Here is a 17,290-nt window from a genome sequence, read left to right as displayed (position 1 = left end):
GTTTAAAAACCCAAATGAATGAGAATTGAATAAAATACCTGTGGTGAACCATAGATGGTTACCACTATGGGTACTTGTACATATGTTACTGTTGTCACTGGTGGGGTTAGGGTTGGGGGTGTTCTACCTGTTGATATTGTTCTGTGGTACACTCCGGTTGGCTCCGCCTACCTGTAGGAGTATAAAGGTCACTGCACTGCCTGGTGACCCTTTAGTCTGGGATTGTATTGTTATATAGTATGCTCCATTCTTGTTACTAATAAAAGCCTTTATTTCCCGGGTACGATCCAGCCTCCCGAGTGATTTAATCGCGCATCAATACCTTGCAGTGTAAATTTAACTTCAATTCTTCCATTTTATTGATCTCTAATTGCCTCAGTGACAGCTGATTTCGGGCTGCAGTTACCACTCTGCTCTGATAATAGGGCCATTATTCAGTAATAGGGATTTTTGTTGGAAGGCTTGGGTTCCTGAGTTCACTTCAAACCCAGATTTCTAATCTTGTTTGTGAGCCCGTGATGTACAAACTCCAATTGTCATTTTTGGGTAGGTTAACTAATCATCCTTTGAGAAGTCATTGAAGGCTGCACAAAAAAAAATGGAAATGGTTTGGTATCTTTTGGAATTGAAATGACCAGAAGTGCTCCTCATACCTCCAAGCAACAACTATGTGTTGCTGCCAGCCCACCCTCACACTCCACTCTCAGACTAGTCACCTCTGATTCAAACCTGGTTAGCACATTGCAAAATCCATAAAGCCCTGGCAGGTAGGCTGTGTCAAGCCATCTGGTCAGCGCCTATAACTGATGAAGTTCAAGGATGAATTTGTTTTGGCCCTTGAGCTTCTCTGATGTCATTTACAATGATGTGGAGATGCCGGCGTTGGACTGGGGTAAACACAGTAAGAGGTTTAACAACACTAGGTTAAAGCCCAACAGGTTTATTTGGTAGCAAATGCCACTAGCTTTCGGAGCGCTGCCCCTTCGTCAGGTGGAGTGGAGATCTGCTCACAAACAGGGCATACAGAGATACAAACTCAATTTACAGAATAATGATTAGAATGCATTTACAATGCCAGAATCATGCTTGGTTTGGGCTGCTAAGGAATTTGGATCCATTCTCTTAAATATACTTCTTCAAACTGAATTATTGTAGCAAAAATGCCAAAACATTGAATGTATTCAAGAGGCGGTTGGACCTAGGACTTGGGGCGAATGGGATCAAAGGTTATGGGGAAAAAGCAGGATTAGGCTATTGAGTTGGATGATCAGCCATGATTGTGATGAATGGCGGAGCAGGCTCGAAGAGCCAAATGGCCTCCTCCTGCTTCTATATTCTAGGTTTAATTACAAAAAGTGCTGTGTTCAAGTATGAATAATTCTATGATGGACAATTACAATGGCCAACCACAAACAAAGCACAATTCTGAAGAATTATTTTATGAAAATATTGTGATTTATGGTATTTAGTGAGGTTGTATTCCATATCCGTTTAGCTTGATAGGTTCTTAACATTTTAAGCAGCTATTGTTAACCTTCACTATCCCATGATATATTGCTTTCTGAACTTTTCTCTCTGGGCCCAATTTTACCATTTTGATTCTAAGTGCTGGGTGGACTTGGATCTAGGAGTGTTTCAGATCCGACTTTTAGACCCATTCTCAGGTGCCCCCATACGCACTCTGCCTGAAAAAAAATCAGCAATTCTGAATCGCACTGCACAAGCCTGTGGGCGGGGCTTATTGCGCCCAAAACACTGCTGCTCTGATCGGAGTCTTCAACTGCGCATGTGCAGTAAAAAAATAGAAAAACACTCCCCTGTCACATTGCTCTCGGGCCGGATAATGCCTCCCCCTGGCCCCCACAGACATTGCCCCAACCCGACAACATTACTGACCCCCTTACCCCCCCCACTCCCCACTACCCAGACCGATCGTGGCCCCTTCCCCCCGCACGCAGAGTGGCAGCGGACCTCCTTCCTCTCACCGATCACACAGAGTGGCAGCAGACTCCCCCTTACCTCCCACTGATCACACACACAGTGGCAGCGGACCCCCTGCCCCGCCCCCCCACCAGAGAGCCACCTGACCCGCCTCCCTCTCCCCCACCAGAGAACCATCTGACCCACCTCCCTCCGCCCACCCCCCCCCACCAGAGAGCCATCTGACCCACCACCCCCCACCACTGATCCGAGTCAGAGAGCCGCCGGAAGCTCTGATCATACCTCCTCAGAAGCTGGAGCGCCTGAATCGGTCCTTTGCAGACCATGTCTGTTTCGCGCCAAATCTGGACGGGTGAATGCGGTGGTAACGGGGAAAGTGCCAGTAAGTCTGGGCGTGCAGCCCATTAAGCCAATCTAACTGCATGCAAATGCATTTAAATTGACATCGCGCCCATTTCGGGTGCAGTCCAGACGGTGGCTATTTTCGGCGATTGGTAAAGGGGCGGACGGACGCAGAGGCAGGCACGGATTGTGCTACTCGCCTCACGCCCAACTTTACCAGGTTTTCGCACCCAAAAACGAGCACAACGTGATGGTAAAATCGGGCCCTCTATCAGCTGGCAATTGAGCAATATTCAACATGAGATCCAAACTCTGCTGGAGGTTGATATTGGATTGGCAAGACATGTAATTAATCCTATCAGCAATAGAGATGTTGAATAATCTAGTTTGTGTTTTGTGCCTTTTCCAGGAACAGTTGAAGCAGACATTGATGGGAACTTCAGCCTCAAGGAGTTAACCTGCTAGAACTTTGGACATTGTTCAACTAAATTTGAAGGAAGCAGACAGAAATGTATAGGCATGGGAGAGTAAATGGGGGTAAATGACAAAATCAATGAGGAAATGTCCTGGTATTAACCAATACTGGAAGTGTGCATATATGGACAGCCAATTGGGATTAGATTGAACATAGCTACGATGGTCCTTGCAGTCTAATAGCTTTCTGTCAAGGCTTAGTAATGGATAATGTCCATCTGGTCAATCCACTGGAAAGCAACCAGTACCCAAACACCAGCAAAGAAAGAATAGTTCCAGGAGAGGAGAGACAGGAGAACATTCTGAAAATCTGGAGTGACAAAAGGCTCTTTACCCCATTAAGCCCAATCCTTCCCGAGTGCATGTATGTTTATTCTATCACTTCTCTCTCACCTGAACTCTTGATCTCTACTTCAGTGAACGTGGATTTCTTTCTATCTTCCAGAACACAGAAAAATATTGTGCAATATTGCTAACATCTTCATAATACTCAATATCTCTACTCAATGGAAGATGTCAATTAACCCTGAATTAGCCCCTTCATCAAGAAATTAGTTATACAATTTCACTCTCTTGTTGGAGAATAAATGTGAATCTCTAACCTTGAGAAGGCTTGTGCATTCAGTGTTTCACAATGAGCAGATATTCAACGGGAAAAACAGCCATTAAAAAAAATTGCAACACACTTTTCTCAAACAAATGACATTGTGGGAGGAATTGTACCTATCTTTCACAAATCTCCCATTTCTTTTGATTTTGTCATGATTTGTGGAGAAGGCTGCTTTTTATTATTTATCCCTGTAGCCTTGAAAATATGTCTGTGGGTCGTCTCTTGAATCAGTGAAGTCATTGTAATGATGGTGTTAGACAGATTTCAGGGATACGAGGTCCAATGAAGTGAATATTGATATATGTCCAAGTCAGAATGATTTCTGATTTGGATGAAAATGTGGAGGTGATAGTGCTCCCACAGGACTGGTGCTACTGTCCTTCAAGGAGGTAGAATTTGCAGAGGAGGGGGGCACAGTTGGAGTAAGCCTTGGTAAGTTGTAGCAATACCTCCTGAGATTGTACATTCTGCAGGCACATTGCACAAGTGGTGAGTACATATTGAATTTAATCTTCCTGGCCGGAACATTTACCGTGCATTTACTCCAAAAAAGTTTAATCAAGTTCAGTATGATGTACAATTTTATTAACAATGTTCAACAAGGAACAAATGAGATTCTACAAAGTTCTCGAGAATCTCTGCTTTTTTGCAACTTACAGCACTACCCAACTCAATTTGCAGAGCCTAATTCAGTGACCGGCATTGATTACCAATGTGGGCAAGCTCCCACGGAAAAACTCAAATGTCAGGCAAGGAATAGGAATTCATATTATTCTTCGTCTGAATTGTTTTATTTATTTTATCCAGAGCTGTTTTAAGTTGAATCATGCTGCAGTAGGACACAATAGTAATGCAACTGCTATGCTAAACAGCATACAAAAAGTAACTGGCCATTGCTGCCTCTGCCAGAAGAGAGGATTACATTTAAGCTATTACATTACAACATCTACTTAATGAACCTCAACCGGTAGCAACGTTGTTTAGTGTTCATCTTTTCAATTTTCTCCACGGAAGATGCTAAGAGGGTGAAAACTATACAACCTCTTCTAGTCCTCCAATACCTCACCTAAGTAGTAATTTCTCAAAGATAAACTGACAGTTACTGCTTGAACATGGAAGTTACACAGATGTGTCTAATCCTATCCTCATCTGATCTTAAGACTTGAGCATATTCCACCATAAAGTGCCAAAACCTGTTGTAGCACCCCTTCTCTCTAGTATCATTGATTCTATCGCCACTTGTACTGAAAATGAATTACATGATTCAGTAACTCTTCACAAGGGAGTGTTTGCTCACTAGGTCATCAGGAAAGCTTCTTCATGAAACCTACGGCACATCATCCTTAACATCAAATTATTTGTCCCGTTATATTTTATTGCATCATTAAACCCAGCAACCTCCATAATACAACAGCCATCAAGATTTCCTCGTAGAGCTGGTTAGTAGGTTGAAAATATTGAGAATCATTATAAAAATGGCCACTTCTAAATCTGGATTTTTAAGCTGATATTTTCTATGCTTATCATGGTGATCGATATTAGTACTGGTGAACTGGCCACGTTTGCAATTTGAAAAACCAGTCTCAGATTATTCCTAGGTCTATTATAACCCAGGTCAGATAGAGGGCACATTTGCACTACATCAACCTTTGAAAAAACACCTCTAGTTCAATTATAAAACAGGGTGAGATAAAGGGCACAGCTCTCTCAGCACAGCCCCATTAAGCTTAGATCAGATATATCATATGTTGCCTTTCCAACTATCCTATTAAAGATTTCTGATTAAATTTCATATGGAATGGTCTCAGGAGTCATTTTCCAGATGAGAGCAAATTACTGCAGATGCTGGAAGCTGAAACAAAAACAGAAAATGCTGGAAAATCTTAGCTGGTCTGACAGCATCTGTGGAAAGAGAATAGAGCTAACTCTTCATCTTAGTCAGCCACACTCTAAACGTTGGCTCTATTCTCTCTCCACAGATGCTGTCAGGCCTGTTGAGATTTTCCAGCATTTTCTACATTTTCCAGATGTCTGCCAATACCACTTGCCTCAGTCTCAATTGTATCTGCCATCTTTATGGGAAACAGAAATGTCACAATTTGATGTTAATTAGGAACAAAGAAGGTTTTTTAAAATGTTGATCTTTATCCAGCAGCAATTAGGTTGAGACTGTCTTTAAAATATTTCACATTGGATCATTACGATCAAAACATTAGGGTTAGATCTAGTCTCAGGTTCCACAAGTGAAAAGAAAATGTTCTAACACAATTATTCCAATATTAATAGATTATGCATACCTGGAGGGGCATGAAAGCCTTGTTGATAGAATCATAGGGTGTTATTTAATGGAGGTGGTGAAGGTCTCACCTGCTGACTAATTGATGAGCCAGCTGGGTCCCCATGTCATCTCCTTTCAGGAAGGCCTGCCAAATTAAGTGCCAAACAAGCAGTTAACTGGGCAGAGCCAGTCCTTCCCTGGAATAAGATCCCTCAGGGGCAGGAATTCCACTTGAGAGTTGCTGACCATTCAGAGGCTGGCTACTGTGTATGGGTCAGCAGCACTACTGGGAAAGCAATGGCTCTTTCTATCAATGTGTCCATCAGAGGCCCAGGATCATCGAGGAACCCAGGCCACAGGTGAGTGATGGTAGGATGGCCATCACAAGGAACGGATGGGGGGGGTTCAGCAAAAAGGAAAAAGGGATGGCTCTCTGCTGGTCCCCCTCTTCCCGATGCTGGATCCCCAATCAGGCACCGGGGAATCCTTCCAGCAATCCTGACAGTGTTTGTTTATCGGGCTTCTTGCATGGTGAGTCCCCCCGCCCACTACTTTGTGAATACCAGCAACTGTATTTACTACCCATTTAATTGTCTCAATTGACAGTGTGGCAGGAAGACCATTACTGAGCCTTCTTGTCCTGAACTTAATCAGGGAGAGGAAAGAAGACGGTGGGGTACCTACTGATTAAATTCCCTCATCACCAAACTTGCTTTGGGGGAAGACATTAAATTAAACCTGCACTAATTAAAATTGTTAGAGCAGTTTTGTGTGGATGTCAAGACTAATGATGCCCTTATCTAATGTCCAACCACCATGATCAGGATAATAATCAGGGTAGAGAACTCCAATTGATTTTTTTTCTTCCTAATCTAGGGACTCAACTACCAATTGACATAATTCATTTAATATTTGAAATAGTAATGCTGATTACCACTATGCAAAGCATTATATATCTGTGCACAAGCACGTGCCATTGGTATTATGCCAAGATTGAAATGAATGGAAACTCTGAAAGTCACAACCAACATAACAAAGATGCTACCATGTTTCTGATGCTAAAGTGCACTGCATTACAGGGTTACAATAACAAGTAAACATGACCTGAATGTAACTAATACTTAATAAAAATCTTATTCTGATCCAAATGGGGATCATTGCTTTCAATAATCCACTGAATATCCTACATTTAGAGGAGTGTCCAGGATTGTTGCCTCTGGGATGGCTTTATTTTCAACTATTTGTAAAATAAAGACATGTATTCATTGTATATTTAGCTGACATGCTGCACTTACCAAGGTGAGGGATATTAATGCTAAGACGTTACAAGCATCCATTGCCAGTATCAATTATCCCCAGACTACAATTCCATTTCAAATAGCTTTTTTTTTACTGAGTCAAAACAGCCAGCATAATTAGGGATCCCACACACCCTGGACATACTCTCTTCCACCTTCTTCCATCGGGAGAAAGATACAAAAGTCTGAGGACATGTACCAACCGACTTAAGAACAGCTTCTTCCCTGCTCACATCAGACTTTTGAATGGACCTGCCTTGTATTAAATTGATCTTTCTCTACACCCTAGCTATGACTGTTAACACTACATTCCGCACTCTGTCCTTTCGTTCTCTATGTACGGTGTGCTTTGTCTGTATAGCACACAAGAAACAATACCTTTCACTGTATACTAATACATGTGACAATAATAAATCAAATCAAATTAAAGTACCAAACTGTGGCAGTGTGTGGATCAGCACCCAATAGTAACTAGGCTGACATTTGCCGAAGATAATTTAGTGTAGAACTTTCAGATCAAGCAGAGAGACAACTCGCATATTAACATTTCTGTGCCAAATTCAAATGCATTGCACATTGCTGAGTCCATCAGCTCACAGCAATGGAATGTTCGCTTATTATGAACCAGCCCATAAACACCAACTAAGTGGTATAGACTAACCAATACATGGAGAGTTTTTTTTTATAAACACGCAAACGTTCTTGCAACAGTTCAAAGGAAGGCAGAACTCTGGTGTTTGCCTCTTACTTCAGGGAGTTGAGGAGAAATGTTTGCAGAACTTATCCTCAAGAGATTGGATTGAATAAACTGGGTGGAGTCCATGATAGAACAGATTGTGCAGAGTGCATGGAAAGAGCAGGGTTCAGGGGTCACAATGTCTTTCTTTGGTCTAAATGTTCTCATTCCTACAATCCCGAAGGGCTTGGGCATTCCTTTAAGTGTTAACAGTTCAAGGCCCTATTACAAGATAACAAGACAGACTGAGAAAGATTTTTGCATCGTCTAAATAAAGTATAAAGCATAAAAATATAGGAATTTCAGTTTTGCTAAAGCTACATTTCTTCACAGAGACAACTGCCAATGGAAACAGGAAGTAACAATTAAACAAATCTTTCAGCGGGGATTTTGTAGCATTTCCTAACAGGGCAAATAATAGCCAAATTGGAGATTAGATAACACAGGCAAGTCCTACAGTTTACAGATGTGTAATATGTGTAACAGCTAATTTGAAATGATGAATTCAAAAATGTTCCCAAAAATGTTTAAACAACTTCCTTTTGGACGTGTGCAGTGAATGGGAAATTTCTAAAGTCATAGCGCTGTTTCACGAAGAGAATTTTTATTCTGATCACTCCTGAAGTTGTAATGCTCAAATTGCTGTTGTCTCTGTGTTATGGTTGGAGAGCCAGCTCCATTGTCCCTTTTCACCCACACTTTAGCTTCCATTCCCACTCTACTTGCAACATTTTGAAGTGCCTCACTCCCCTTTGATGCCTGAGGAGTGAAGCTAGATTCAATAGTTAGTTTTTTGCTCAAATATTCATTGCCAGACGAGCTGGCAGTGTCACTGAAGTTTTTAAAGTCCCTGCCCATTTTAGCAGTACATGATCGCAAGATAGGACTTCCACATTTTGGATAAAGATCTGAACGTACTCTTCTCAGTTTCGTTGCTGTTTTTGTTTTCTTCAGTAGTTCTTCAGTGCTGTCTGTGAGGAATTGAGTGCAGTTAAGACTTGTGAGCGTGTGATAGCTGTGATGGTGTCGCTGGGAATTGGTAGCTAGAGACACATCCGGAGACTTGTTCGTTGAATTTAAAGTTGTGTTTTGCGTCGTGCAGCCTACTTCTTCCACAAATCCTTGCGTTGGTTCCAAAAGAAGTGTTGCTGTAAGACTCTCGTGTGAACGGGATGCCCGCCGTTGACTGAAGGAGCATTTCTTTCCAGTATCTTCAAATGAATCTAAAATAATTTAAGAGAAATAAAACCAATGATTTCCTGATCATTTTTTGTTGACTCGATTTACAAAAAGCCTTTCATCCAAAAACAAGATTTCCTTATTAATTAGCTGTCAATGGACTATTATTTTCTGAAGAGTTCCAACCAGTACACTTTTTTTCTGATAGATATAACGTTTCATTTTTAGCATCACAATTTCCACGGTCATACACAGGATGGGATTTTCCAGTCGCACTTGCCCCAAGGCTGGAAAATCCCGCCCGAGGTCAATGGACCCTTGCATTGTCCTGCCCACCAGCTATGATTCCCATAGCGGGCAGGACGGGAAAATTCTGCCGAAAGGGTGACTGAATTTTCTTTCAGATATGTGATAGATTGTAATGCTGATTTTTCACCACTAGATAGGGCTAACAATTTAAGAAATGATATTCTAAATGATAGTGAATCAAAGTACAACAGTGGTAGTTAACAGGTGAACCATGTGATATGGAAACTGCATTACTTGGTTAACTAACAGCAACTAGGTACTTCTGTTTTATGTCAGAAGTCTGGAGGAGGTCTTTCGGATTATGATCAGGTAGGCAGAGAGAAGCTGTTTCCAATTGTGAAGATATAAATATTGATGGTTCACATATGTTTATACTGTTTCTGGACTACAATTGTTGCACAGTGAGAGAGCCAATGAGAAAGAAGAAACATTAATCATAGTTAGCTATGAATTCCGAGTAAAAGATATCGAGCTTGATTTTCATCTTCCAATGGAAGTGCAAATTCAGTTGTGAAAAGGTGAACTTAGATTTTGTGTCTGTCTGATGCAACTGTTTCACATGCAAGGCCCTCAGTACGTAAAGGTCACCAGAATCCTACCAAGCCTTCTGCAGGATCTTGCAACCAGCTGCCACAATAGTCTATTCAGCAGGGAATCATTTAGATCAGGTGTGACATGACACACACTCCTTCAGCAAAAACAGAAGAGAATTATGTCAGTGGGCAGAATCTTACCAAAGAATTGCAAAGTGTCAGGGTCTAACTGAACACCAGCGTGTTTCTTGCCAATCTGGAAACAGGCTGGTTTTCTCTCCAAAATTTAAGGCACTCAGTTAAAAAAAAAGTAGGGGTGTGTGTTTCATACTGAGCGGTGGGGCCTAAACACACTGGCAAAGCCTAGCTGCACTGAGATCAGGGCGCCATTTTAAAAGGCACCCCAATTAGCGGGGAAAATAACCTCCCTCCCCACCCCCCACACCACGGAGGTCTCAGCCCCCCCACCTGCAATCAATGCCAGGATCTTTCCACACCACCCCCCGCAAACAGTGGCACCAACCACCCCCATCCCTCATCAGAATATCACTGGTATCAGACCCCTTCCCCTCCCTGAACAGTTATTGCCAGCATCCCCTGCTCCCATGTCCACTCCGCTCCTCATCACCACAAATAAATGAGTTCCTGTGATGATACTGTGCCTTTAAGAAATGTATTCATATTATGTTGCTTGTGAGGGGTATATTTAAAATTCAGCTCTGTTTTACATGGTGCCAATTTGTCTACAAAACAGTAATTCATGAACAATTTTCCACCTCATTAAAAAATCTAACAATAAAGTGGAAAATTATCAATGAATGAAGGTTCCTTTGCAGCTTTTTTGAACACATCTGATTGCCATTACAAGATTCATTGGTTCTATACTGTGAATAGGCATAGAAGTGCCACAGCATGGCATGAGAAGTATGAGGGGCCCATAGAGTTTGTTTGGGGGGCATACCTTGGCGTCGGGGCAGGAGAGCTATAGGGGTAGGTGGGGCATGGTGTGGGCAATGGATGGGGCATGGGGAACATGTGGGGGCTGAGAGGGTATGAGGGCTGATGGCTGGAAGGTCTTCTGCTTTTATTATAACTGGCACAAAGCCCCACAGCACCGAGGTGGACCTTTTAAGCAATTCCACACCCGCAAATCCCTGTGGCTGCCTCTGAATGTTTTCCCTGGTAGGCTGGCTTGACAGCAACCCTCACCAACACCCCACACCCGACAATGAAAACTCCTGCTACCTGCCTTGAGGATGGAAATCGAGCCCATAACCTAGGAAAGGCTTTGTGTGAGAATTGTGTGGTCAGCCATGTTGGAGCCTGCAAAGATGTCGAGAAAAATGATAATGTACCGCAGTCACAGTGATGAGATAATGAATAAATTATACTGTATAATGAATTAGACTACTTCCTGTCATAGGTACAATCACTGAGAAGGGGGATTGAAATGGATTTATTTTGTCTGTTTCTCTTTCCACCTTCAAATCCTCGAGTTACACCCTTCAATTCTTTTTATGTGGGTGTACCACAAAAGCCGATGATAATCATTACTACAGAAAGAGCAGGATGGAAAGTTGGGTGTGCAGAGCATGGGTCATTGCACTTGAACGACAAGGCGTGAAGAGCTTCATTTCTATTGAGCTGTTGTGTTGCCAACAGCCAGCCGGAGAAGTGTTAACTGTTGATGCAGAGGCCCTCGAGCAAGTAAAGGGCAGTGGGTGGGGAGGTTGGTTCAATGAAAACAGAGGGGTGGAAAGCAGTGGCAATATGCCAATGAGCAAATGTAAAGACCCAGATGCCCGTTTCAGATGCTGACAATGCAGTTTATAAGCCAGTGACTCAGGATCAGAGGGAGCCAAAGATGTTACCCATAAAGTGGGAAAAAAAGAACAGCATTCTGTTTTCAATGGACAGTTGCCAAATTCTAATATACAGTCTTGATTCAGTAAACAGCTCACAGATTTCCATGGCAATGTAACAATGTTTGATCTGTCAGTCACATTCTGTGATGCTGACACTGTCGTTTAAACTACCACCTGTGACAAATGGGAAGGAGAAATCCAAATGCTCAGCAAGATGGAAGAATACAACTACATAGCAAATACTTCATTGAATTATACGAACAATCCACCTTCCTGGTGAATAATCAACCCACCTTCCTGTCTACCGGTACCCCGGTAGACAGGAAGGTGGGTTGAAGTGTGTCTACTTCAATGCAAGGAGCATCCGGAACAAGGTAGATGAACTTGGGGCGTGGATTGGTACTTGGGACTACGATGTTGTGGCCATTACGGAGACGTGGGTAGAACAAGGACAGGAATGGTTGTTGGACGTTCCGGGGTATAGATGTTTCACTAAGTGTAGGGAAGCTGGTAAAAGAGGTGGAAGAGTGGCATTGTTAATCAAGGATAGTTTAACGGCTGCAGAAAGGCACGTCGAGGGGGATCTGCACACTGAGGTAATATGGGCTGAGGTTAGAAATAGGAAAGGAGAGGTCACGTTGTTAGGAGTTTACTATAGGCCCCCAAATAGTATTAGAGATGTGGAGGAAGAAACTGCTAAGCAGATTATGGATATGTGTGGGGGTCACAGGGTAGTTGTCATGGGAGACTTTAACTTTCCAAATATTGATTGGAACCTTTGTAGGTCAAATAGTTCAGATGGGGCAGTTTTTGTGCAGTGTGTGCAGGAGGGTTTCCTGACACAATATGTGGATAGGCCGACAAGAGGTGAGGCCACATTGGATTTGGTACTGGGAAATGAACTGGGCCAAGTGTTAGATTTGGTTGTGGGAGAGTACTTTGGAGATAGTGACCACAATTCGGTGTCTTTTGTTATTGCAATGGAGAGGGATAGGGCCGTACGGCAGGGCAAGGTTTACAATTGGGGGAGAGGGAATTATGATGCGATTAGGCAAGAATTAGGGGGCATAAGTTGGGAACAGAAACTGTCAGAGAAAGGAACTAATGAAAAGTGGAACTTTTTCAAGGAACAAATACTGGGTGTCCTTGATAGGTATGTCCCTGTCAGGCAGGGAGGAAATGGCCGAGTGAGGGAACCATGGTTCACGAAAGAGGTGGAATGTCTTGTGAAAAGGAAGAGGGAAGCTTATGTAGGGATGTGAAAACAAGGTTCAGATGGCTCGATTGAGGGTTACAAGTTAGCAAGGAATGAGCTGAAAAAGGGGCTTAGGAGAGCTAGGAGGGGACACGAGAAGTCCTTGGCGGGTCGGATCAAGGAAAACCCCAAGGCTTTTTACTCTTATGTGAGGAATAAAAGAATGACCAGGGTGAGGTTAGGGCCGGTCAAGGACAGTAGTGGGAACTTGTGTATGGAGTCAGTAGAGATAGGCGAGGTGATGAATGAATACTTTTCTTCAGTGTTCACCAAGGAGAGGGGCCATGTTTGTGAGGAAGAGAAGGTGTTACAGGCTAATAGGCTGGAGGAAATAGATGTTCGGAGGGAGGATGTCCTGGCAGTTTTGAATAAACTGAGGGTCGATAAGTCCCCTGGGCCTGATGAAATGTATCCTAGGATTCTTTGGGAGGCAAGGGATGAGATTGCAGAGCCTTTGGCTTTGATCTTTGGGTCCTCGCTGTCCACGGGGATGGTGCCAGAGGACTGGAGAATGGCGAATGTTGTTCCTCTGTTTAAGAAAGGGAATAGAAATGACCCTGGTAATTATAGACCGGTTAGTCTTACTTCGGTGGTTAGTAAATTGATGGAAAAGGTCCTTAGAGATGGGATTTACAACCATTTAGAAAGATGCGGATTAATCCGGGATAGTCAGCACGGATTCGTGAAGGGCAAGTCGTGCCTCACAAATTTGATAGAATTTTTTGAGGAGGTAACTAAGTGTGTTGATGAAGGTAGGGCAGTTGATGTCATATACATGGATTTTAGTAAGGCGTTTGATAAGGTCCCCCATGGTCGGCTTATGATGAAAGTGAGGAGGTGTGTGATAGAGGGAAAGTTGGCCGATTGGATAGGTAACTGGCTGTCTGATCGAAGACAGAGGGTGGTGGTGGATGGAAAATTTTCAGATTGGAGGCAGGTTGCTAGCGGAGTGCCACAGGGATCAGTGCTTGGTCCTCTGCTCTTTGTGATCTTTATTAATGACTTAGAGGAGGGGGCTGAAGGGTGGATCAGTAAATTTGCTGACGACACCAAGATTGGTGGAGTAGTGGATGAGGTGGAGGGCTGTTGTAGGCTGCAAAGAGACATAGATAGGATGCAAAGCTGGGCTGAAAAATGGCAAATGGAGTTTAACCCTGATAAATGTGAGGTGATTCATTTTGGTAGGACAAATTTAAATGTGGATTACAGGGTCAAAGGTAGGGTTCTGAAGACTGTGGAGGAACAGAGAGATCTTGGGGTCCATATCCACAGATCTCTAAAGGTTGCCATTCAAGTGGATAGAGCTGTGAAGAAGGCCTATAGTGTGTTAGCTTTTATTAACAGGGGGTTGGAGTTTAAGAGCCGTGGGGTTATGCTGCAACTGTACAGGACCTTGGTGAGACCACATTTGGAATATTGTGTGCAGTTCTGGTCACCTCGCTATAAGAGGATGTGGAAGCGCTGGAAAGAGTGCAGAGGAGATTTACCAGGATGCTGCCTGGTTTGGAGGGTAGGTCTTATGAGGAAAGGTTGAGGGAGCTAGGGCTGGTCTCTCGGAGCGGAGGAGGCTGAGGGGAGACTTAATAGAGGTTTATAAAATGATGAAGGGGATAGATAGAGTGAACATTCAAAGACTATTTCCTCGGGTGGATGGAGCTATTACAAGGGGGCATAACTATAGGGTTCGTGGTGGGAGATATAGGAAGGATATCAGAGGTAGGTTCTTTACGCAGAGAGTGGTTGGGGTGTGGAATGGACTGCCTGCAGTGATAGTGGAGTCAGACACTTTAGGAACATTTAAGCGGTTATTGGATAGGCACATGGAGCACACCAGGATGATAGGGAGTGGGATGGCTTGATCTTGGTTTCAGATAAAGCTCGGCACAACATCGTGGGCCGAAGGGCCTGTTCTGTGCTGTACTGTTCTATGTTCTAATCACACCGGGGTTTGCTTTTCAGGCCAGGCACCTCCTGCTGATTAAATATCAGCGGCTGCGGGATGAAACCCCTAAGTGGTTTTAATTGTCCATTTAAGGGCCTGAATTGGTGAAAGTGCAGGCAGGCCATTCCTAAGCTTTGCCATCTTGGATTTAGTCAGAGCAGAGGCAGGAAGATGACAGAGTCTCCAGCCACCACCCTCCTGCCCAACAATATGATGCCGGCCTCCAAATTTGCCATGTGAGAGGGCATTAAATTCCACCCTGTGTTTATGTTGCTGGCTGACAATGGGGTGAGTGATGGGGAGGTACAAAACTTTAGCATCGCAGAATGTGGCCTGTAGAACAAACATTGATGGATTGTCATGGAAATCTATGAGCTGTTTACTGAATCAAAGCTATATGATGGAATTTGGCAACTGTCCATAAAAAACAGAATGCTGTTCTTTCTCCCCCATGTCCAGGATAATATCCTTGTCTCCCTCTGATCCGGGAAGTCACCAGCTTATAAACTAGACTCCGCAACACCTTTTGGAAAGGAAAGGGAAGAAGGGTTCCTGCTATTTGGGAGTAATGGGGGAATATGCAAAGAGATGTATAGAAGTGACAATGACTTGGGTTGGAGGACAGGTTATGTGAGCAGTGGGGAGTAGATTTTCAGGGACTGAAAGTGGTAGGTGGGTTTGGTAGTGGCTCGGACATGGGAGAGTACTGGAATAGTGGGGCAGGATTTTCCGGCCATGTTCACTCTAAAACTGGAAAATCCCGCCCGAGATCAACGGACCTTTGCATGGTCTGTCCTCCCTGCCCACTACGATTCCTGTAGGGAGCGGGACGGGAAAATTTCCCCCCGTGGTATTAGGTTATGGGACTATTTCGGAGAGGGTTTCAAAATCTGAAAGGAGGGATATGTCAGTGATAGAATATTATCTCCAGGTTGTGGGAGTATTAGAAAAGTGATGCTGAGGTATTAATTCTCAGATCTAATGTTCCTGGGAACATTAGGATTGGGACTGATGAAGCGGGTTCTTGGCTGGGTCCACATAAGAGCCGGGATAGTGAACAGTAATTGCACTTGGAAGAGGAATCAAGAATATGGTAGGACTGGAATTGAAATGATGTTGAATACAAGAGAGTAATGAATATGCTAAGATGCTGCAGTGGGAAGAGAGATATGGTTGCGATGGGAAAGAGAGAGAACAATGATGCATGGGGTCATGATCAGAGGGAACGGATGAGGATCTTGGAAAAGGATTGCAATAAGCAATTGTGGCAAATTAAGGGTACTTAGACCAATGGAAGGAGGCTGATTAAATGACCTTCAGGATGTGTGGGGCAGCAATTTCTCCACACACTCACCAAAGTGCTATCTCCGCCTCTTCCTTCTGGCCTTAAGAAGATGTTGACAGCCATGCAGTTCCATTGGATTGGCCCCTGATTATGGTTAGCAAAGTATTGCAGTGGTTTGCATTGCCTCCTGCAGTATGGCTGACCAAGAAACTCTCCCACTCTTATTGCCTACCGTCAGACAACTGGAAGGATTCATAGGCTGAGAATCAAATTGTTTGGCCATGTTATGAATAAACCTTCCTTAGCCATCAAGTTCTGAAGTGGGATGAGAACCTGCAGCTTCTGGCCCCGAGGTAGCAACGCTACCACTGGGTCATAAGATCTCCACAAAGTGTTACCAGTCTACCCAAAGAAGTGTATTTATACATTCTGGCACCCAGAGGAAGGGGGTCTCGTAGTGGCCACCTCTCCGTTTTTGCCGACAATCAGCAGCAACCCATCCATTCCTCAGGCAGGGCCTTTAATAAACATGTTGACAAGATTGTCTGGGAAGCTGTCACTCCTTCCAGCACCACCATCTCACAAGCTTTAATGGCAGCTCCTCTTACTTCCTGCAGAGCAGAGGATATCCTGCAGAAATGGAGTGCAGCCCCATGTGACAAAAACCATTCTGCATTATTTTCAATGAATTTATGATTTATTTTCATTACAATTCAAAAAGTGAACCAGATCCCTTACCTTTTAGAGATTGGGTAGAAAAGGCCTTTCTATGATGCCCAAAGAATGCCAGTGCTTCGGATACTTTAATCAACTCTGACCCTGGGCTATTGCTCTTATCCCTCACAGACAGACTTTCACAGAAACTGGGTGAAATGTTCATTGGTGAGAGATCACCACTTATGGAGCTGCAGGAGTCAAACGTAGACTTTGAGCAATGGTGCTCTGCCATCACAAATGCTTCATTCTCTTCATCTGAACCCCTGTACAAAAATTAAGCAATGTTGGATTATTTGAGAGAGAGATCATGCCCCCATCTATGACTAAAAGTGAACATTTAGTTTATTTATTAGTGTCACAAGTAAGCTTACATTAACACTGCAATGAGGTTACTGTGAAAATTCCCTAGTTGCCACACTCCGGTGCCTCTTTGGATACACTGAGGGAGAATTTAGCATGGCCAATGCACCTAAACAGCACGTCTTTCGGACTGTGGGAGGAAACGGGAGCATCCGGAGGAAATCCA

At 43.5% G+C, this 17,290-nt stretch overlaps 1 protein-coding gene across 2 annotated transcripts in view; it reads right to left on the bottom strand.

Moving 5' to 3' along the window:
• Nucleotides 1-3,938: 3,938 nt before the first annotated feature.
• arhgap36 (Rho GTPase activating protein 36) overlaps nucleotides 3,939-17,290 on the bottom strand; it is a 194,943-nt gene continuing 181,591 nt past the window's right edge. For both annotated transcript variants that reach the window (XM_078211501.1, XM_078211502.1), the window contains exons 11-12: nucleotides 16,786-17,027; nucleotides 3,939-8,902 (exon numbers count right to left, since the gene is read on the bottom strand). In XM_078211501.1, coding sequence (XP_078067627.1) covers nucleotides 8,256-8,902; nucleotides 16,786-17,027 — 889 coding nt within the window. In that variant the 3' untranslated portion in view covers nucleotides 3,939-8,255. The remainder of the gene's footprint in view (nucleotides 8,903-16,785; nucleotides 17,028-17,290) is intronic.

Source organism: Mustelus asterias, chromosome 4 (genome assembly GCF_964213995.1).
Source record: "Mustelus asterias chromosome 4, sMusAst1.hap1.1, whole genome shotgun sequence".
NCBI lineage: Eukaryota > Metazoa > Chordata > Chondrichthyes > Carcharhiniformes > Triakidae > Mustelus > Mustelus asterias.
This window is presented reverse-complemented; position numbering and strand designations above follow the sequence as displayed.